Source organism: Erigeron canadensis, chromosome 4, assembly GCF_010389155.1.
Source record: "Erigeron canadensis isolate Cc75 chromosome 4, C_canadensis_v1, whole genome shotgun sequence".
Lineage (NCBI taxonomy): Eukaryota > Viridiplantae > Streptophyta > Magnoliopsida > Asterales > Asteraceae > Erigeron > Erigeron canadensis.
In genome coordinates, this window is record NC_057764.1 from 37,245,641 (window position 1) to 37,261,912 (window position 16,272).

The 16,272-nt window shown below is 31.8% G+C and overlaps 2 protein-coding genes across 2 annotated transcripts; one reads left to right on the plus strand and one right to left on the minus strand.

Annotated features, from left to right (window-relative positions):
• Positions 1 to 1,198: 1,198 nt before the first annotated feature.
• On the minus strand, positions 1,199 to 3,886 carry LOC122595890. The gene is made up of 4 exons (XM_043768361.1): positions 3,483 to 3,886; positions 2,520 to 2,732; positions 1,656 to 1,681; positions 1,199 to 1,558 (listed from the first exon to the last, which is right to left on the minus strand). Exons 1-4 carry the CDS (start codon positions 3,819 to 3,821, stop codon positions 1,342 to 1,344), a joined length of 795 nt encoding a protein of 264 aa, XP_043624296.1. The 5' UTR covers positions 3,822 to 3,886; the 3' UTR covers positions 1,199 to 1,341.
• A 9,044-nt stretch (positions 3,887 to 12,930) lies between these two features.
• Positions 12,931 to 16,129, plus strand: LOC122598673 (high mobility group B protein 3-like). Its single transcript, XM_043771257.1, has 7 exons — positions 12,931 to 13,050; positions 14,476 to 14,583; positions 14,690 to 14,747; positions 15,232 to 15,276; positions 15,388 to 15,468; positions 15,591 to 15,680; positions 15,856 to 16,129. Exons 1-6 carry the CDS (start codon positions 12,983 to 12,985, stop codon positions 15,678 to 15,680), a joined length of 450 nt encoding a protein of 149 aa, XP_043627192.1. The 5' UTR covers positions 12,931 to 12,982; the 3' UTR covers positions 15,856 to 16,129.
• The last annotated feature ends 143 nt before the right edge of the window (positions 16,130 to 16,272 follow it).

A 16,272-nucleotide genomic window follows, 5' to 3' on the forward strand; every position in this document is an offset into this window, starting at 1 on the left:
TCTAGTGCTTTGCATGGTTGTACATTGTTTTATTGACTATTATTGTTTAGTAGGAATTTTGTGGTGGTAATGTACAACTGTTGAAGGAAGGTAGTGCATGGACTATACAAGTATGGAATGTATGTTTGCCATTTTTTTCTTGTTAAATTGTAAGCGTTTATATTTGTTGTGATTGTTATTATGATTGTGAGATTACTTGTTGGATTAACATACACATATTTCATATGACTTCAGAATAACCTCCATTTTAATAACGTTTTTGCCAAATGAGTGGATCGGTCATTGATCTTATAGAAATGGCTTGATCTACTTTTAGAATTTGTGGTTTGTGTGATGAAGTTGTAAGGGGTGGTGGTTGTGGACAAGATATGTGCTATACTGCTATAGCATAGAACACATTTATTTTGTGCACAATTAACAAACAAAATCTCAAGTAAACTTCTGATTTTGGTTGTTTAAAAAGCAATTTAATATGGTGTGATAAGGGAAACCATAATTGGCTAATGCTTTCACAGTACAGAAGTTAAGACCATGAATGGGTAGCAAGGTTACGACTTACGAGTTCTTGAACTCAGCGAGAACGTCTGGAGATTTAAGATATCATATGACTAATATGTTTTTCATATTGAATTAGAGCTGGTCATTTGATGCCTTGATGGTAAGTTGAGTTCTGGGCTTCCTACATGATGGAGTGAGCAATCATGAAGTCCAATGTAAATACTTGAGATTGGTGTGTATTTGGTTCATTCAAAGCACCATTCAAAGGGCAAGGTTTTATTTCACCTGGTTTAAGTACGGAAACCTGCAAATATTTGTGTTTCTTGTCAACGCCACGTAAGGCGACTCTTTTCCAGAAAGCATAGGATCAACACAAATAGCAGCGTCTTTCCTGGTACAACTTCCTGAGGTCCAGCAATGGCAAGCTTGTCTATGTCAAGTGCAATTTATTGGATATTTTAGTCTGCTAATAGTTTCACAAAGTTTATAATAGAATAAAATATGGACCCTATAATATGTTTTACTTGAAGTAATAAAACCATCCTTATTTTACTACGTCCTCCCAAATGAAAGCCCATATTTTTAATTCGATTTCTCAGATTAGCAATGACCAAAACATACTTCCTTCGTAAAGCAGAGGGTAATATACTGGACCTAAAATATCTAATTCTATTAATCTACAATCTGCATAGGGAGTTCATTGTGATCAAGGATTTATCATTGCTTGCAACAATGCTCTTAAAATGAATGATATATAACAAACATATCGTAGTATAGACCTACACTACAAACATGATTCACAACATTAAAACCTGGTTTTCGAAGTCCATTTTCTCATCTATGTTATTGTTCCTTGCTACTTGAATCTTGATCTCCACCGTTCATGTTCAATTCAGAATCACTGGAGTTCAGTTGTGTTTTATCTGTGTTCTGTGTTACGTCATTTGGAGAATCTCCCATTATCGAGTTAAGAGCAAGCTGGCCTGAGTAAAGTATTAGCCCTAAAGAGTTGATGCCAAAAACAAACGTGGCAAGGTAGCATATCCCGTTAATGATCGTCCTGCACACAACAAATGCAAAAACCTTCTCAGCATTATTTCATGGGGCGATAAATGACATAGAAACGCAAAATATCATGGGGCAATTTATACACTTACCTTATTGTTATTGTGATTTGTCGCACCTACAAAGCAAAAGATAATCAAAGGCTTGTTATAAAAGGTTATACACAAAAACGAGGAATAAAATTTATGCAAAACTGGAGGCAAGAACTGCTGCTAATTTCGGGTCATTTGCAACATCTAAAGCAATCATATACAACAAAGACATAAAGTAGAAATGTTTTCCTAGTACCAGCAAATTACAACTAAAAATGGTAAAACTAATGCTCACAGTGATGTCAAAGCATCTCAATTCTCAAACACAAGTTTTATACTTAAACATTGCTTCTTGATTGTGAGTATAAACAAGATGGAGACTATGAGCTCACTTTTGCAGATCACATATGTTATATACAAAACGAGATTGGGTAGCACTCACATATTTTACTGCTTATCACCTAATGAATTTCTAAATTACTAGAGTATGGAGCCATGATCAATCAATTTATAGAAACACATAATACCTGGATTAAGGCAATATCATTATTGACTTTGATTGTGAACAAGATTACATATCCCTGAGCTCAAATATTACAGAGCATATACTATATAACTTAGTAGCATTCAAATTTCCAACATCTACTCCATTATAAATTTTGAACATATAATACTTTGGATAAGAAAAATGTCACTTAGTAAAGTACAAACTGCAGCTATAACTTGCTGTAAACATAACCTCTTTTAATCGTCGTTTCTTGATGGTGATTATGCACAAGATTGTAATTGTGAGCTAACCTTTTCAGATCATATACAATGAAACAGGCAATTGAGTAGAAGTCATATTTCTTGCGTTTTGGTCATAACAACTCAAGCAATACTCGAATTATGAAGCACTTAATAAATATTCATTGAAATACATACCGAGAAATTATCTGAAATCGTTTGCCTGTTCAAAGAAGCTTCAATGGTGGCTGTGAACTTATACAGAATAAGCGCAATAACACCTGCAGACAGACCTCCTAGCAATGCCTGAAGAGCCGACGGAGGAGCATTTTCCTCAACCGGTGTCATTGCTTTCAAACTCTCTAGTGCTTCCTCTTTCAATGTCTTTTTAGCTCCTGTTGATCTAAATCTCTATCCAATAAATAAACAATCCCCAATTCAATCGTCGCCAATAAGCTTTCACACAGCCTCGTTACCACATCAAAGTAAGTGCTCACACAAACTAAACCCTAGTTATCAAACTAAACACAATTTAGGATGGTATTTTGGATAAAACTTAATTTTAATGCTTATGTGCTTATGTGTTGTTATAAACAAATTAACCGAAAGCTGGTTCTTAACACTTACAGAAATAAATACAAATGCTAATCGAGTTTAAGCAAGCTCATAAGTTTGTTCTTTTCATAAGTTTTCCGCAGGCTAACATGATAAGACCATAAGCAGTAACATAAACTTTTACCCAAACAATTCATAAGTACTTGAAACTATATAAAAGGGGTGTTACGATTGTCTTTTTTCTTCGGTATATCCACTTATTGGGTTTTCAAAATGCCAGTAGCTACAAAAAAATTTTGATGGCTTATCAACTTGCGTTTATGAGCTTAAATATATGCTTAAATAGTTAAATTTGGACAAGCTTAAGCTGGAAACAAAAAATTACTGAGGTTTTTAAAATTGTGTTTGGTTTGCGGTAATGGAAATGAGGAAATGGTTAATGTTTGGTTAATGGCTTTGGTAATGCAATCAAACCCATCATTTTTTTAAGAACTCATTCCCATTCCCCTCCAAACCCAAACCCATATGATTTCTAATTTAAAACCAAACACCCCTAATACTGTAATAAAACAATTTTTACAGCGACTGTATGAGAAAGAAACAAACCAGTTCTTTGGCGCGTCTAGCACGGCGGCGGAGGGCACGAAAGAGGAAAACGGAGATGGCGCCGGTGAGGAGGACGCTGGTGGCGACTTGGATAGTGGAAGGATTATCGTCTGCGGAGATAAAAGACGGCAAGGAAAATGGGAGCTCGACTGGGCCGTCAGCCGGTGAAGTGGTGACATCGGAAAGTTGAGCAAGTAAAGGATGATGAGATAAGTGAAGTGTGGCTGGAAATTGTTTGTTGGGTCGTGTAGTTTTTAAGAAATGGAACTTTGGGTGAAGGGAAATGTGGGGAAGAAAAGTGGTGGTGGAGGAGAGGAGGTGTGGTGGTGAATGCAACATTGGTGGTTTGTGGTGGTGGTAGGAGTGATGGTGGACTGAAGTATGTGTGGTATGTGTACTTGGATAATAATTTCTTTTTTTATACTTATAAATATTTTTGTAATTTTAATGTGATGGATATTCTGATAACATATACAAATGAATTTACGTATCCAGAATGTAAGTAATTATGCAACTTTTTTTTTTTCTATTGTATGTAAATATTAAAAATTTTGCATATTGTATATAAGTATCTCGTTAAATTGAACATTTAATGTAAAATTTTTACGTTAACCAATCAAAAATTTCTACGTAGCAGCTTATATGGTTGTCACGTATACATTTTTACATTAAGCATTCAATTTAGCGAAGTACTTACATACCATGTTCAAATTTTTTGATGCATCACACTATAGGAAAAGTTGCAAAGTTACTTAAACTCCGGGATACTTAACTCATTTACTAAATACTCGTATCTTTTTCATCTTTGTAACATATCCTTGTTTCTAGAATTCTAATAAGGAAAATGATCAATTCTCTTAAAGAATAGCCTAAAAATCTTCCTAATACTACAAGAAGGTGACATGTGGTATTCACTAATTCCCTTTCATAATTTTGCCCCTGATTTTTTCACATATCATCATCCAATAGTTAGAAAGATTATTAGTTTATTTTGTTAGAAAGATTAATCATTTCCTTTCTAATAATATTACAACAAATTTTAACCTTGTACAACAATTCTTGCATACTATAATTGTGCATTGTGCAATAAATTTTTATACATTTATTGTAGATGGTTAAAACTTGTTGTATGAATTTCACTCTTCATTTGAAAAAGAGGTTAAATGTCCAATCTTCATGGCTAGCAAGGCGACATGGAACATCCCAAAATTTTAAAGTAAATATAATAAACCTTTATTGTAGCTTTAGCATTAAAATAATAACCTGGTATTTTATTTCTGAACATGTGATTAATTTAGTTATAATTCTAACAGATACCAGTTAAATAACACTAAAATGTGAAAGAGGGTGTGGCATCACTAAAAGATGCCAACCATATTCTTTCTTCATGACTCGCTCCCCACATTAGCAAACTTTTTCTTCTTCTAAATTTTCATTCTTTCTTGTTGTGAGAAATCTTCAAATTTACTTAAATTAAATAACATTTCAATTAACAATAAGGTCGCGTTTGGTTCGCATAATCTGATGAAATTTAAATTAAATTTCATTCCTTAGTGCGTTTTGTTGTTCAATGATGAAGGAATATCATTCCTTCCGTCACTTAAATCTTCAAAAAATGAAAAACATTCCGTCAAATTCCATTCTATCAGATTCCAACTAGATCTATACCCGGTCGTTGACCGGGTTAGAAACGTATATATATATATATAAATTGAAGTCTTTCTTTATTTTTATATGTCTCAACCGAAAATCCCACACAACAAAACTTATTTACATTTGACAGAAGGATTTTTATATGAAGAGTACTTTAAGCTTTTTCTTTTCTTTTTATTGGTTTTCAAGTCTAACATCATTTTAATTTCATTAGCTATGTAAATTATTATATTTAAACTGAAATTGTAGATACATGATATTTATATAACATTTAAAAGTTACCATGTTCAACAAAAAATTGACTTTTAATTTTAAAGGCTAGGATTGTTTTATGTTTTTAAATGGCCTAGATTAAAGCTTGAATTTATTTTTCTCTTTGTAGCATGAGCCACCCGGTTGGTGACCGGGTTACCAAGTAATTTAAAAGTTTTTACCCAAAAAAATAAAAATTTATTATGAAATTAAGTATGATGTTAAAATAAATTTTAAATATTATACATTTTTTATATAAATAATACATATAGTCGGTTGAATATATATATTATCAATACTTCACCGGAAATGGGTCAGGGTTGTGATATCTAAACCCGGAAACCCGCCAACTTTGTTTTTTGTGTCAGTTTAACCTTTTGGGTTAGTAAGTCAACCCGGCAACCCATAAATATTTAAATTTTATACGATATTAACTCATTTGATTCAACAACCTACAACTTATTTGACTTAAACTTAAACATAAAAGCAAACCTCACTTTTTACACAATGGATGACCAAATAAAAAGGTTTACATATGTTCGACCTGCTAACCCACATTACTCAAAACAATTCATTTGATCCAAAACCAGCCAATTTGACATGTCAACAAAAAATAACTCATTTGACCTAAAACAACTCGTTTGACATGTCAACCCATGTATTAATCGGGTGATTGGGTCGACTCAACTTTGTTAGGTTTAGAAACTCTTCAACCTTTCAACCCGATCCTCTTGACCTGGAGGATCGGGTCATAGAGAAAACTTATCTTTTGTAGTACTTTATTTTATCTTGACCTGGAGGCAAAACTCTTTTTTTTACAAAAACCTTTTACACATTTTTATATCTTTTTTTATAAAAAAAAAGTTTTTAGAACACACTATTAGAGATGCTTTAAGGTTCGTTAAAATTTAGCAGTTTTAGAAACCTTAAGTACCTATTTAGTTTTTCACCGAATGACAACCATAAAAATGTTAACTAATGTGCAGCGTTATTTTTTCATGTATAAAAAATGTTCATCTATATATGACATTGGTGGGAGATAGTCGAATATGCTTTACATATACATATACATGTTATAACTTTTTCATGTTTTCATGCACTTTTTTATTATATTTGTCTATTTTTTGTGATAAAATTAGTATTTGTCTAATTATTGTGGTGTAAATTTTGAATTTATTTTATTTTAAATGACGCATGGGTTTTTCTTAAATGATGATTATATGTACCATTGAATTAATAAGTATAATGTCAATATTAATGTTCAAAAAAAATAAATATATTGTCAATATTACATATGTATGTCACCGGGAAATTGTTTTTAGATGGTTTCATGGGATTTCATTGCTTGCAAGTTTGCTTTAAGTTTTGTTTTTCTTTTTATAAATAAATAATATCTTTCTTTTAAAACTCATCATTCATTGAAAATGTGATTTCTTCTTTCAAGTCAGATGTTTTCATTCAAATCAAATGCGATTTTTTTTTCCACTATTTGAAGTGATTGGTGTCTTCAAATCCCCAAAAAAAACACATAAAAACCGAATATTAGTTAACATTACGTAATTATGTGGAGTAATGTAACATACAAAGAGCATATGCATGTTGACATTTTGCATGACATGAAATGCTATGAATATGAAGAAAACATGAAGAGATATATATGAATGTAAAAGACATTACTTTTTTCATCATCTTATTTGAAAATTATAATTGTATTGAAATGAAAAGAAGATAATTGTACTATATATAATGGTATAATAAAATCTTCTTAACATTTATAAGGATTTATTATTAATTTTAAATTTTGACTTTTTCTCATATATGTTGTACAAAACACCACTTTAGGCAATATTATGGTGTAATATTTTTGTTTCTATATAAATGTGGACAAGTACTGGTGATTCGAAATTCGAAAGAGGTGTGATATAGTCAATGGTTTAGTACAAAATAGCTGTCAAATTATATATACCACATTTCTTATTGATAGTTTGACTTTTTAGTTTGAATAATTTGACTTTTAATTTAAAGGGTTAAGATTAAATTTAATTGTGAATTTGAATGGTTAAGATTACTTTGGTCAACTTATTTTTTTCTCTTGGCTATGGTAGCCATATATATATAATTTCTTTAACAAATTCTATTTATCAAAAAACATTATGTGAACCAAATGCGCTCTAAGATTGTAACCTACAAATATTCTATCAATTGAATTTGAGAGATTTGGGTGCATGTGTGTTGTAGGTGTGGACAAATTCAAAGAAAAAAAGGAAGAAGAAACTTGTGATCTTTTCATTGATATCATATTGATAATTCTTACTAAAGGTATGTTATTGATTATTTTGATAGTGAAAATTACGGTTCTTAATATGAACTAAATTTGGGTTTTTTTTGGGATAATGACACCTGAATGTAACCAACTATGGTCCAATGGTTATATAATGTAGTGACTTTTCAAAATGACTATGTAATGTAAGTATCTTCCTTTTTGTTCTTTTTATGTAGCGGGCTACCTGTTGTACCGGTAACTGGTAATAAAAATTAATTTATTTAAAAAAATTGTCCACATGGCATGCTGACTGGATAAAACACTTAAAATTTTGAATTAAAAAAAAAACTTTTATACATATGATAAACGTATCTGCATCTATCACCATTATCAACAAACAAATTAGAAATCCAAATCAATTGCTACGTAGGAACATATATTCATACAAAATATAAACATACATATTTCATATCTATATATAACATAGTAGAGGGTGGCTTTCCGGTGAGAACGGATTTGAAATAAGAACAGTGAGAACAGTTTATGTCCTTTGGATGATGTAAATTAATGGTCAAGATGATTAAGGGTGTTTTTGTGATAATTAAATAAATTAAAGGCAAAAATGTCATTTTAAATGAATACATAAGGATATAAGGGTAATCTTTCAATAAAAGGAAAGCAGTTAATATGCATTTAGTGGTAAGACACGATGCATTTGAAGAAAATAGAAAAGCAGTTACAATTTTCAAAGGATGCATCATTTTTATAGAAGAGTTAAATGGTAAGACACGATGCATTTGAAGAAAATAGAAATACAGTTACAATTTTCAAAGGATGCATCATTTTTATAGAAGAGTTGTGCATCCAATTAAAAGATAATTAAGGAAGTCATGTAGGAGATGCATCATGTTAGGCATCCAAGTATCCGACAAAGCCACAGAATTTTAAAGGATGCATCTTTTTTATTCAAAAATTGTGAATCCAATTAAGAAACAATTAAGAAAGTGGCAGACGTTATGCATCCAACAAATTCATATTACAATTCTCAAATGATGCATCCACTTCATATAGAATTTATGCATCCACTTATAGAAATCATATTTGTGGGTTCACATAAAATAATAGCATGTCTCGATTCTTAAAGTTTGATTAGAAAATTGAAAAAGAAGTTAACTTAATCAATTAAGAACTGACATATATATATATAAAAAAATTAAATGTATTTTTAATTTGTCTAATTTACCCTTTAAGATGGTTGGTGATGTGGATGTTGCCTATTGGTTCTTATTTGTTCTTATTTTTATTTGGTTCTCATTGTATATGTATATATATATATACATATCAATCAAGGACGATAACAAACCCAACAATCAAGATTTCAAGAGGTGGCGGCAGCGACGACGGCAGCGGCGGAAAGTTTCAGATCCGGTGAACCACAATATCTTCTACCACATGATCATCTTTTGCGGCCACCTGGTTAGCTTCCATGAAAACCTCCACCCAGAAAACACCGACACCCATCATCCTCCGGCCATATATCACACCTCCACCCAAAGAAGTCATCCCAACCTATCACCACCGAACAAAACATACCAGAACCATCACCACAAAACCCTAAAAGTGTCGTCGTCGCCACCACCACAAAATCCTACAAAGCCCTAAAAGCGGCTGCCACCACCACAAAGCGAGAAATAGAGCACCCCCCCCCCCCCCAAAAAAAAAAAAATTACAGAACCCCCTAAATTCTTAAATCCAAATCACGAAGCACAAAACCCAGATGAAAAATTCAAACATACTTAAAACCCAAATCAGTAATTGATAGATGCAAATAACCTACGTAAAAAATCAATGGAGAGAGAAAACTCATATCTAAATATTAATCGATTTGGGGTTGAGTTTGATTTATTTGATGATATTTTGGGAAATATAATCAGTGATATGGGTTTGAGTTTGATTGTTTGATGGTGTTTTGGGAAAAATGAAATGATAACAAAGATGAAATGATGAAGAGTTTGACCAAATGAAATGGTTTCTTGATTGGTTCTAAGTAATAAATAGGTTGCTTTGAATCTATAAACATAAGTTTGTTTTGTTTTGAGTTTGTAATTATAACTAGTAATCTACTTCCACCCGTTGCTGCAGAGTTAGAATTTTATGGTAAGTGTACAACTTTTGATGCAACTTAATTACAGCTAAAGATTGTGTTTAACAAAAACGCTAATGATAAAGAGAATAACTACATGATACTTAAATACCTATTAAATGATTTTAAATACCTAATAAATGGTTTTAATACAAATTAAATTAAAAATTTGCAACTAAAATTGGGCCATAAAAATGTCAAATTGCCAAATAGGCAAATACCATAAACGGAAGCAGAACACATAATGGGTCAACTACAAATCCAAAACTATATAAAAAAAAGGAAAAAGAAAACTACTCATACAAGTGTATAATACAGGAAAGTAAAAGATTGCAATTTGTATCTCTCTTTACACCATTTGTAAAACACTATCTTACAATTTCAACACATGTAAAACACTACCTCTTCCCCTTTTTTTAATCCTTTCCCCCCGTCCTTTCACCTTTGCCGATATATCAAATTACTAAATCTTTATTTTTTTTTATTATCATCAATATGTTGGGTCTTTTTTGTTCATGTCTCTCGCAAAAATCTCTTTACCTGCAACATACTTTCTTAATAATCAATATATAACAAATTCCATTAGATCTCATCTTTCACATATCTCATGTTTCTCAAATATAACACCTACGATGATGTTTGAATTGGGCGGCGGTCGGAAATCATATGCTGCCGCAGCGACCAGAAAACACAAGCAGCGGTGTCTCTAAGAAAGTCTTGGGCAACGTATGCAACGGTGATTCTTTTAGTTGTTGATGATGAAGATATGTGTTTGTGGCGGTGACGGTGGTTGCGAAATTGTTCGATTAAGACTCGGCTTCTAGTTTCTTCTTTGTCTTGGTTCATCAGATCCTCCGCCGCTGTTGTTCGGTGCGGTGGTTGTTGCCGACGGTGGTTGCGGTGGTTGTTGCTAGCGGTGGTTACAGAAGATTTGTTTTATCTATGTGTGTATAAGTTATAGGCATATGCTTATGCTTTAGAAGTTATTCTTTGTCTTGGTTCATCAGATCCTCTGCCGTTGTTTTTCGGTGCGGTGGTTGCTGCCGTGGGTGGTTTTTGTCGGCGGTTGTTGCGGTGGTTGTTGCCGACGATGGTTGATGCCGGCGGTGGTTACAGAAGATTTGTTGTATCTATGTGTGTATAAGTTATAGGTATATGCTTATGCTTGTTGTACTTTGTGCGTTAGAAATTCTAAATAATTTATTGCAACTAAACTGGTTACTGTTCAAGTGAACCGGATCTTGTAACTGAACCGTCTACAGTACCAACTAAACCGGTACTATAGCAGTTGAAATTAGGATTGGTATATATATAATGTACCTCAAATTATAATATAGCTGCAGATATAGAACTAAAGAAGTTACGTGGCATCCTACATGGCCGTGACGTGGCATCTGATGTGGTACTACCGGTCACAATAGCATCTTACCCGGTAAGATACATTGAAAGAACAAAATAGAGAGGTCCTTACATCAAATAACCATTTTGAAAGGTCAATACATTACATAACCATTAGGTCATAGTTGGTTACACTCCGGTGCCATAATCTTTTTTTTTCTTAAAAAATGAGCTATTTTGATTTAATATATTCAAGTTAGGGTTCTTGGAACCATATTAAAATTGAGAAAATTTGGGTGAAATGGGTAAATGACTCGTTTGGTTGAGTATATTTAATTTGGTTTGATTGAAAGATTGAAAGCTATTTGAAATGTCGTGTCACATGTTTTGTCCATTTTGAAGTTTGGCTAACTTATTTTGAAGTATGAGAATGAGTGATAAGGTTTGCAAGTAAAAACTTTGGCTATTTGCTGATTGTACCCAATTTTTACTATCCACCACTATTTGGTGAGGCTCACTAACTCAAGGTTTAAAGTCAACATAATTCTATTGCTGCCCACCACTATCTGGTGAGACTCACTAGCTGAAAGTCTGGTCAGGTTGATTTTTGGTACTACTCACTTGTTTTTCATAAATCGAGTCGTGTCGTTTCACTAAAAGTCTTTTTCAATCTTTAGTGGAAACTGAAAACAGTGTAATACGACATTCGGGTTACTTACTTTACTATAGTTTGCATCCGTTGGTTCATTATTTAGTTCTCCGATTTGAAAACCAAAATGACACCAAATTAACTATATGTATAAAATCCCAAAATCGAATGTGAATTTGATTCGGTGTTGAAGTTTATTAAATCTTGCTATATGTTATTGTGATCTACCAATCAAATAACATACATAATATCTTGCAGGTCCAACCAAAATTGATTCCACCAAAACATGAAAGTTCGTAAACACTAGACACTATATAGAAGAAAAATAACAAAAAGGAATAAATGACAAAATGATAATACATTGTATATTTTTGTTAATAAAAATTAAGATATAGACATGTAACTCAAAACTATTTAAAATTAATTATTTAAATGTCAAGTTTTCTGTTAAACTTGATTTGTCATTTTCTATATCGAAATCCGGTTACTGAATTCAATTTTGATGAAATCTGAAAATTTAAAAAATAGTTTAATCTTTATTTGGTTTAACTGAAATTTTGGTGAAATCCGAAAATCACAAGCGTTAAATCTAAATATTGTTACCCATATGTTTCATTTAGTGTTTATTAGATATTTAATACGGTTTTCTAATACAGAAAAAACTTTTATGATATCCTTTAAAGAAAAAAGGAAAATAAGTGTCCGTTGTTGTCTTAAAAAGAGTTTAAGCTCAATAACTCAACAGTATATAAGAAAGGTTAAGATGTAGATAGATCAAACTTTTACTTACATACTGATTTTGTCTTCAATAACTACTTAAATAACCCCTTACTTTTATCTTTAGAAATTTTATCACTAGTTTAAACCATGTTGTTTTTTATAATATTCTTTGAAATAAGGTAATCTTCAAAATACCTAAAATGTGAAATTCAGAAAAATATAACGCACTTTTATACCTATTTTTTCATCCATAAAATTTAAATTTTATTTCAACTTTTTAACTTGTCAAAATGACTTGTGACGAAAGCTGAAAAGATTTCTTTTCCCGCCAAAACTCTCAAAAAAATTTACATACACCCAAATTCTATATCTCTCGCTCTCTCTCTCTGTATATACACCCACTCCCACACGTCTCACATCACGTACTCACTCACACTTTTTTCACAATTCGCAAACACGCACACTCACTCACCAGATTGAAGATGAGAGGACCTAAGAACACCGCCACAGTCGCTCAGAAAACGCTAACCAATCCTACTGCCACTACTCTGTAATTCCTTCATTTCCTTTTCTTATTTTCAGTTATTATCCTCTACTATTTACTGATTTTAGACTTAACTTATTGTTTATAATAGTTTCCGTAGTGATATTTTAATTTTACCTGAAAATTATTGCGTTATAACTATCAGATCTAGTTTATTAACTTCATATTTTGTTGTTTCGCTTAATTCCTTTCAAATTTTGATGATATATTCTGATATATTGTTGAGAATTTCGTAATTGCTTGATTAACATAATCGCTCTGGTTTCTAGATGTTTTCTGAAATTTCGTTACATATTCTCCTGGAAATCGCTGCATAACTAAACATACTTATATATGTTTGCGATTGTGTGTGTATATACGTATATGAGTGAGAGATCAGATTCATTGCTGTGTAATTTGATTATTGTAACCTGATTTCTGTTGTTTAATTTCAATTAAACTTTTCAGATATTTTGTGATATATGTGTGTGTATACATATGCATATATCGGATTGGTTGAGGTGTTTGATGAAATTTATAATACTTATAAGCTTAATTACATATGTTTGTGATTGTTTTCGTGTGTGTATATATGTATATGATTGAGAGATCCGATTATTTGATTTGTAAATTTATGATTATGATCCGCATAACTAAACACATATATATATATATATATGCGAATTCGATCATGTGTGTATTATTAAAAAATGAGTCATAACTCCCCATACACTCCCTATGCAGTTACTTTTGAATTGGTCTTTCAGCACGTTCCCATGAAACCGGTTTCCCCGGTCAAAATAAAGACGGCCTAGTTTATAGGTTGTTAGTGGTAGAATAAAGCAGTTGCTAGTAGGTTTATCTTTTCCTGGTCTTTCGTTGAGTACGGTTATTTTTATTAGTATTTAAAGGGGTGTATGGTAATCAGTTTAAGCAAGCAATCAAACACTTTCAGAAACTATCATTGTGTTCACTTTATTACTCTCAATTTCTTGTTTGTTCATTAATATATATCTGATCTATACCAACATGTATATACGTATATGAGTGGGAGATCGGATTTAGCGCTGTGTAATTTGATAATTATAACCTGATCTATGTTGTTTTAATTTCAATTAAACTTTGTGAGACATTGTGATACGTGTGTGTGTATATATGCATATATTGGATTGGTTGAGGTGTTAAATGAATTTTATAATGCTTATTAGCTTAATTATATATGTTTGTGATTGTTTTTGTGTGTTTATATACGTATATGATTGAGAGATCCGATTATTTGATTTGTAAATTGATGATTATAATCTGTTCTCTGTTGTTACAGTTTTAAATTAACTTTGTGTTATTATTGTATACTATGTGTTTGTGTATATCTATACACTCACATATATTGGATTGGTTGAGGTGTCCAAAGAATTTTGAAATATATATTTGATTTTTTATTGTTGTCTAAAGGATGACAAAGAAGACGAAGTCTGATAAGACTACTGCAGCAAAGAAGACAAAGGCTGATAAGAATTCTGGTGCTCCGAAACGACCTCAGTCTGCCTTCTTCATCTTCATGTAATTATAGACCGATATATATGGCAATTTGTTAGCTGTATGTTTTTTGTGTATAATATGTGTTATGAAGAGGTTAATCTTATATGCTGTTGTTTGAAATTGACAGGCAGGATTTCAGAAAGGAGTATATGGAGAAGCATCCTGACAACAAAACTGTCTCTGTTGTATGTTCATTTTTCGATTTCACATACCTACATGTTGCCTTATGATTTTATAAGTTTAAATAAGAACTTTGTATATAATGTAATGAATCAGAATACGAAACAATTTGTTAATGGCTTGGGTAAACATACCAAGAAGAATATGATGGTGTTGATAAGGTCATTCTCTTGGTGTAGCTGTACAATAATTAAAAGTTCCAATAATAATAATAATTTAGAGCAATGGGAAGCTTTATTCAATAATAATAATTAAAAGTTCCAAGCCTTGAATGTTGTTTTGGATATCTTATTCATGAGGTTAGGCGTTTGGTTGCAGGTTATAAGTGGTGCATTTTTTTTATATATTATCACTAGCTTTAGAACTTCCAGATGTATACTTTATGATCTGATGAATTATACTCAGATGATAGTCAGTCATTGATGCATTGTGAAGCAACTGTTTAAGTTTTGATAAGTGATTAATGAGGTTAAGTGTTGGGAACTGTAGGTTGCCAAGGAAGGTGGAGCTAAATGGAAGTGTATGTCTGAATCTGTAAGATCTCTTCATAAAATCGAGTTAATTCAGTTCCATACTTCGGGTTGTTTGTTTAATATATTGAAGGCACTTGTTTGAATTTGTTGCTGTGTGTTTGTCTGTGAGTAGGAGAAAGCTCCTTATGTTGCTAAGGCTACCACTAAGAAAGAAGAGTATGGCATTGCTGTGAAACAATTTAATTTTGATCTGGTATTACCTATTTCCTGTATCATTTTTTGTCACATTTTTAATGAGTTATTTGTATTTATTATCAGCTGTCTCTGTGACACTTAATTACTTATCGAATTATGTGTATATATGTGAACAATTAGAATGAAGCAGCAAAGGAGAAGTCTGCATCAACATCAAAATCATCAGTGGACACTAATGATGACGTGGGTCAGGAGGCTAGCTCTATTTAGGTACCCTTCTTAACTAACATTATGAACAGTTCGATTAAAGGTCTGTTTTAGTTAATCTGAAAATGAACTTAATTGTAAATCTGTTACAAAAGAAACCTTGCTTTTTTGGTGTGCTTTGTCTTTCTAATGGGTTTAGTCGCGTTATAATTTCTTTTATTGTTCATATGTTTTGCAGATTGATGAGGCTCTTGTGCTAACCTTAGGACAGAAAAAAAGTAATATAGCAGCAGATATTATGGTAGAAATAAAGCAGTTTGGCTAGTATGAATAGTGAATATCAAGTTTGTTTATGAGGTCTTAGTAATTAATATTCTAGCTTCTGTTAGTGGATATCAAGTTTGTTTATGAGGTCTAAGTAATTAGTATTCTAGCTTCTGTTCTTAGCATCCATGGTTTATGAATATTACTATGTAAGTGATTAGTATCGTAGTTTTCGATCGTGTCTTGTGTTAGTTTAAGAAGTAATTAGAACTGTAATTTCTGCTCTTATCATATGTTGGATTATGAAAGTTAATTTATGGAGCTTTTGTTAGCATGTGTTGGTGCTTCTGCGATCCATTGTGTTTGTGTGTATCATCTTATAGTTTTACTT

Coding starts and splice junctions, on each gene's coding strand:
- LOC122595890 (XM_043768361.1), bottom strand. CDS start 3,821: ATGTTGCATTCACCACCACACCTCCTCTCCTCCACCACCACTTTTCTT. Junction 1,682..2,519: donor CGATTTCAGATAATTTCTCG/GTATGTATTTCA, acceptor TTTGCTTTGTAG/GTGCGACAAATCACAATAAC. Junction 1,559..1,655: donor CAAATCACAATAACAATAAG/GTAAGTGTATAA, acceptor TGTTGTGTGCAG/GACGATCATTAACGGGATAT.
- LOC122598673 (XM_043771257.1), top strand. CDS start 12,983: ATGAGAGGACCTAAGAACACCGCCACAGTCGCTCAGAAAACGCTAACC. Junction 14,584..14,689: donor TCTGCCTTCTTCATCTTCAT/GTAATTATAGAC, acceptor TGAAATTGACAG/GCAGGATTTCAGAAAGGAGT. Junction 14,748..15,231: donor ACAACAAAACTGTCTCTGTT/GTATGTTCATTT, acceptor TGGGAACTGTAG/GTTGCCAAGGAAGGTGGAGC.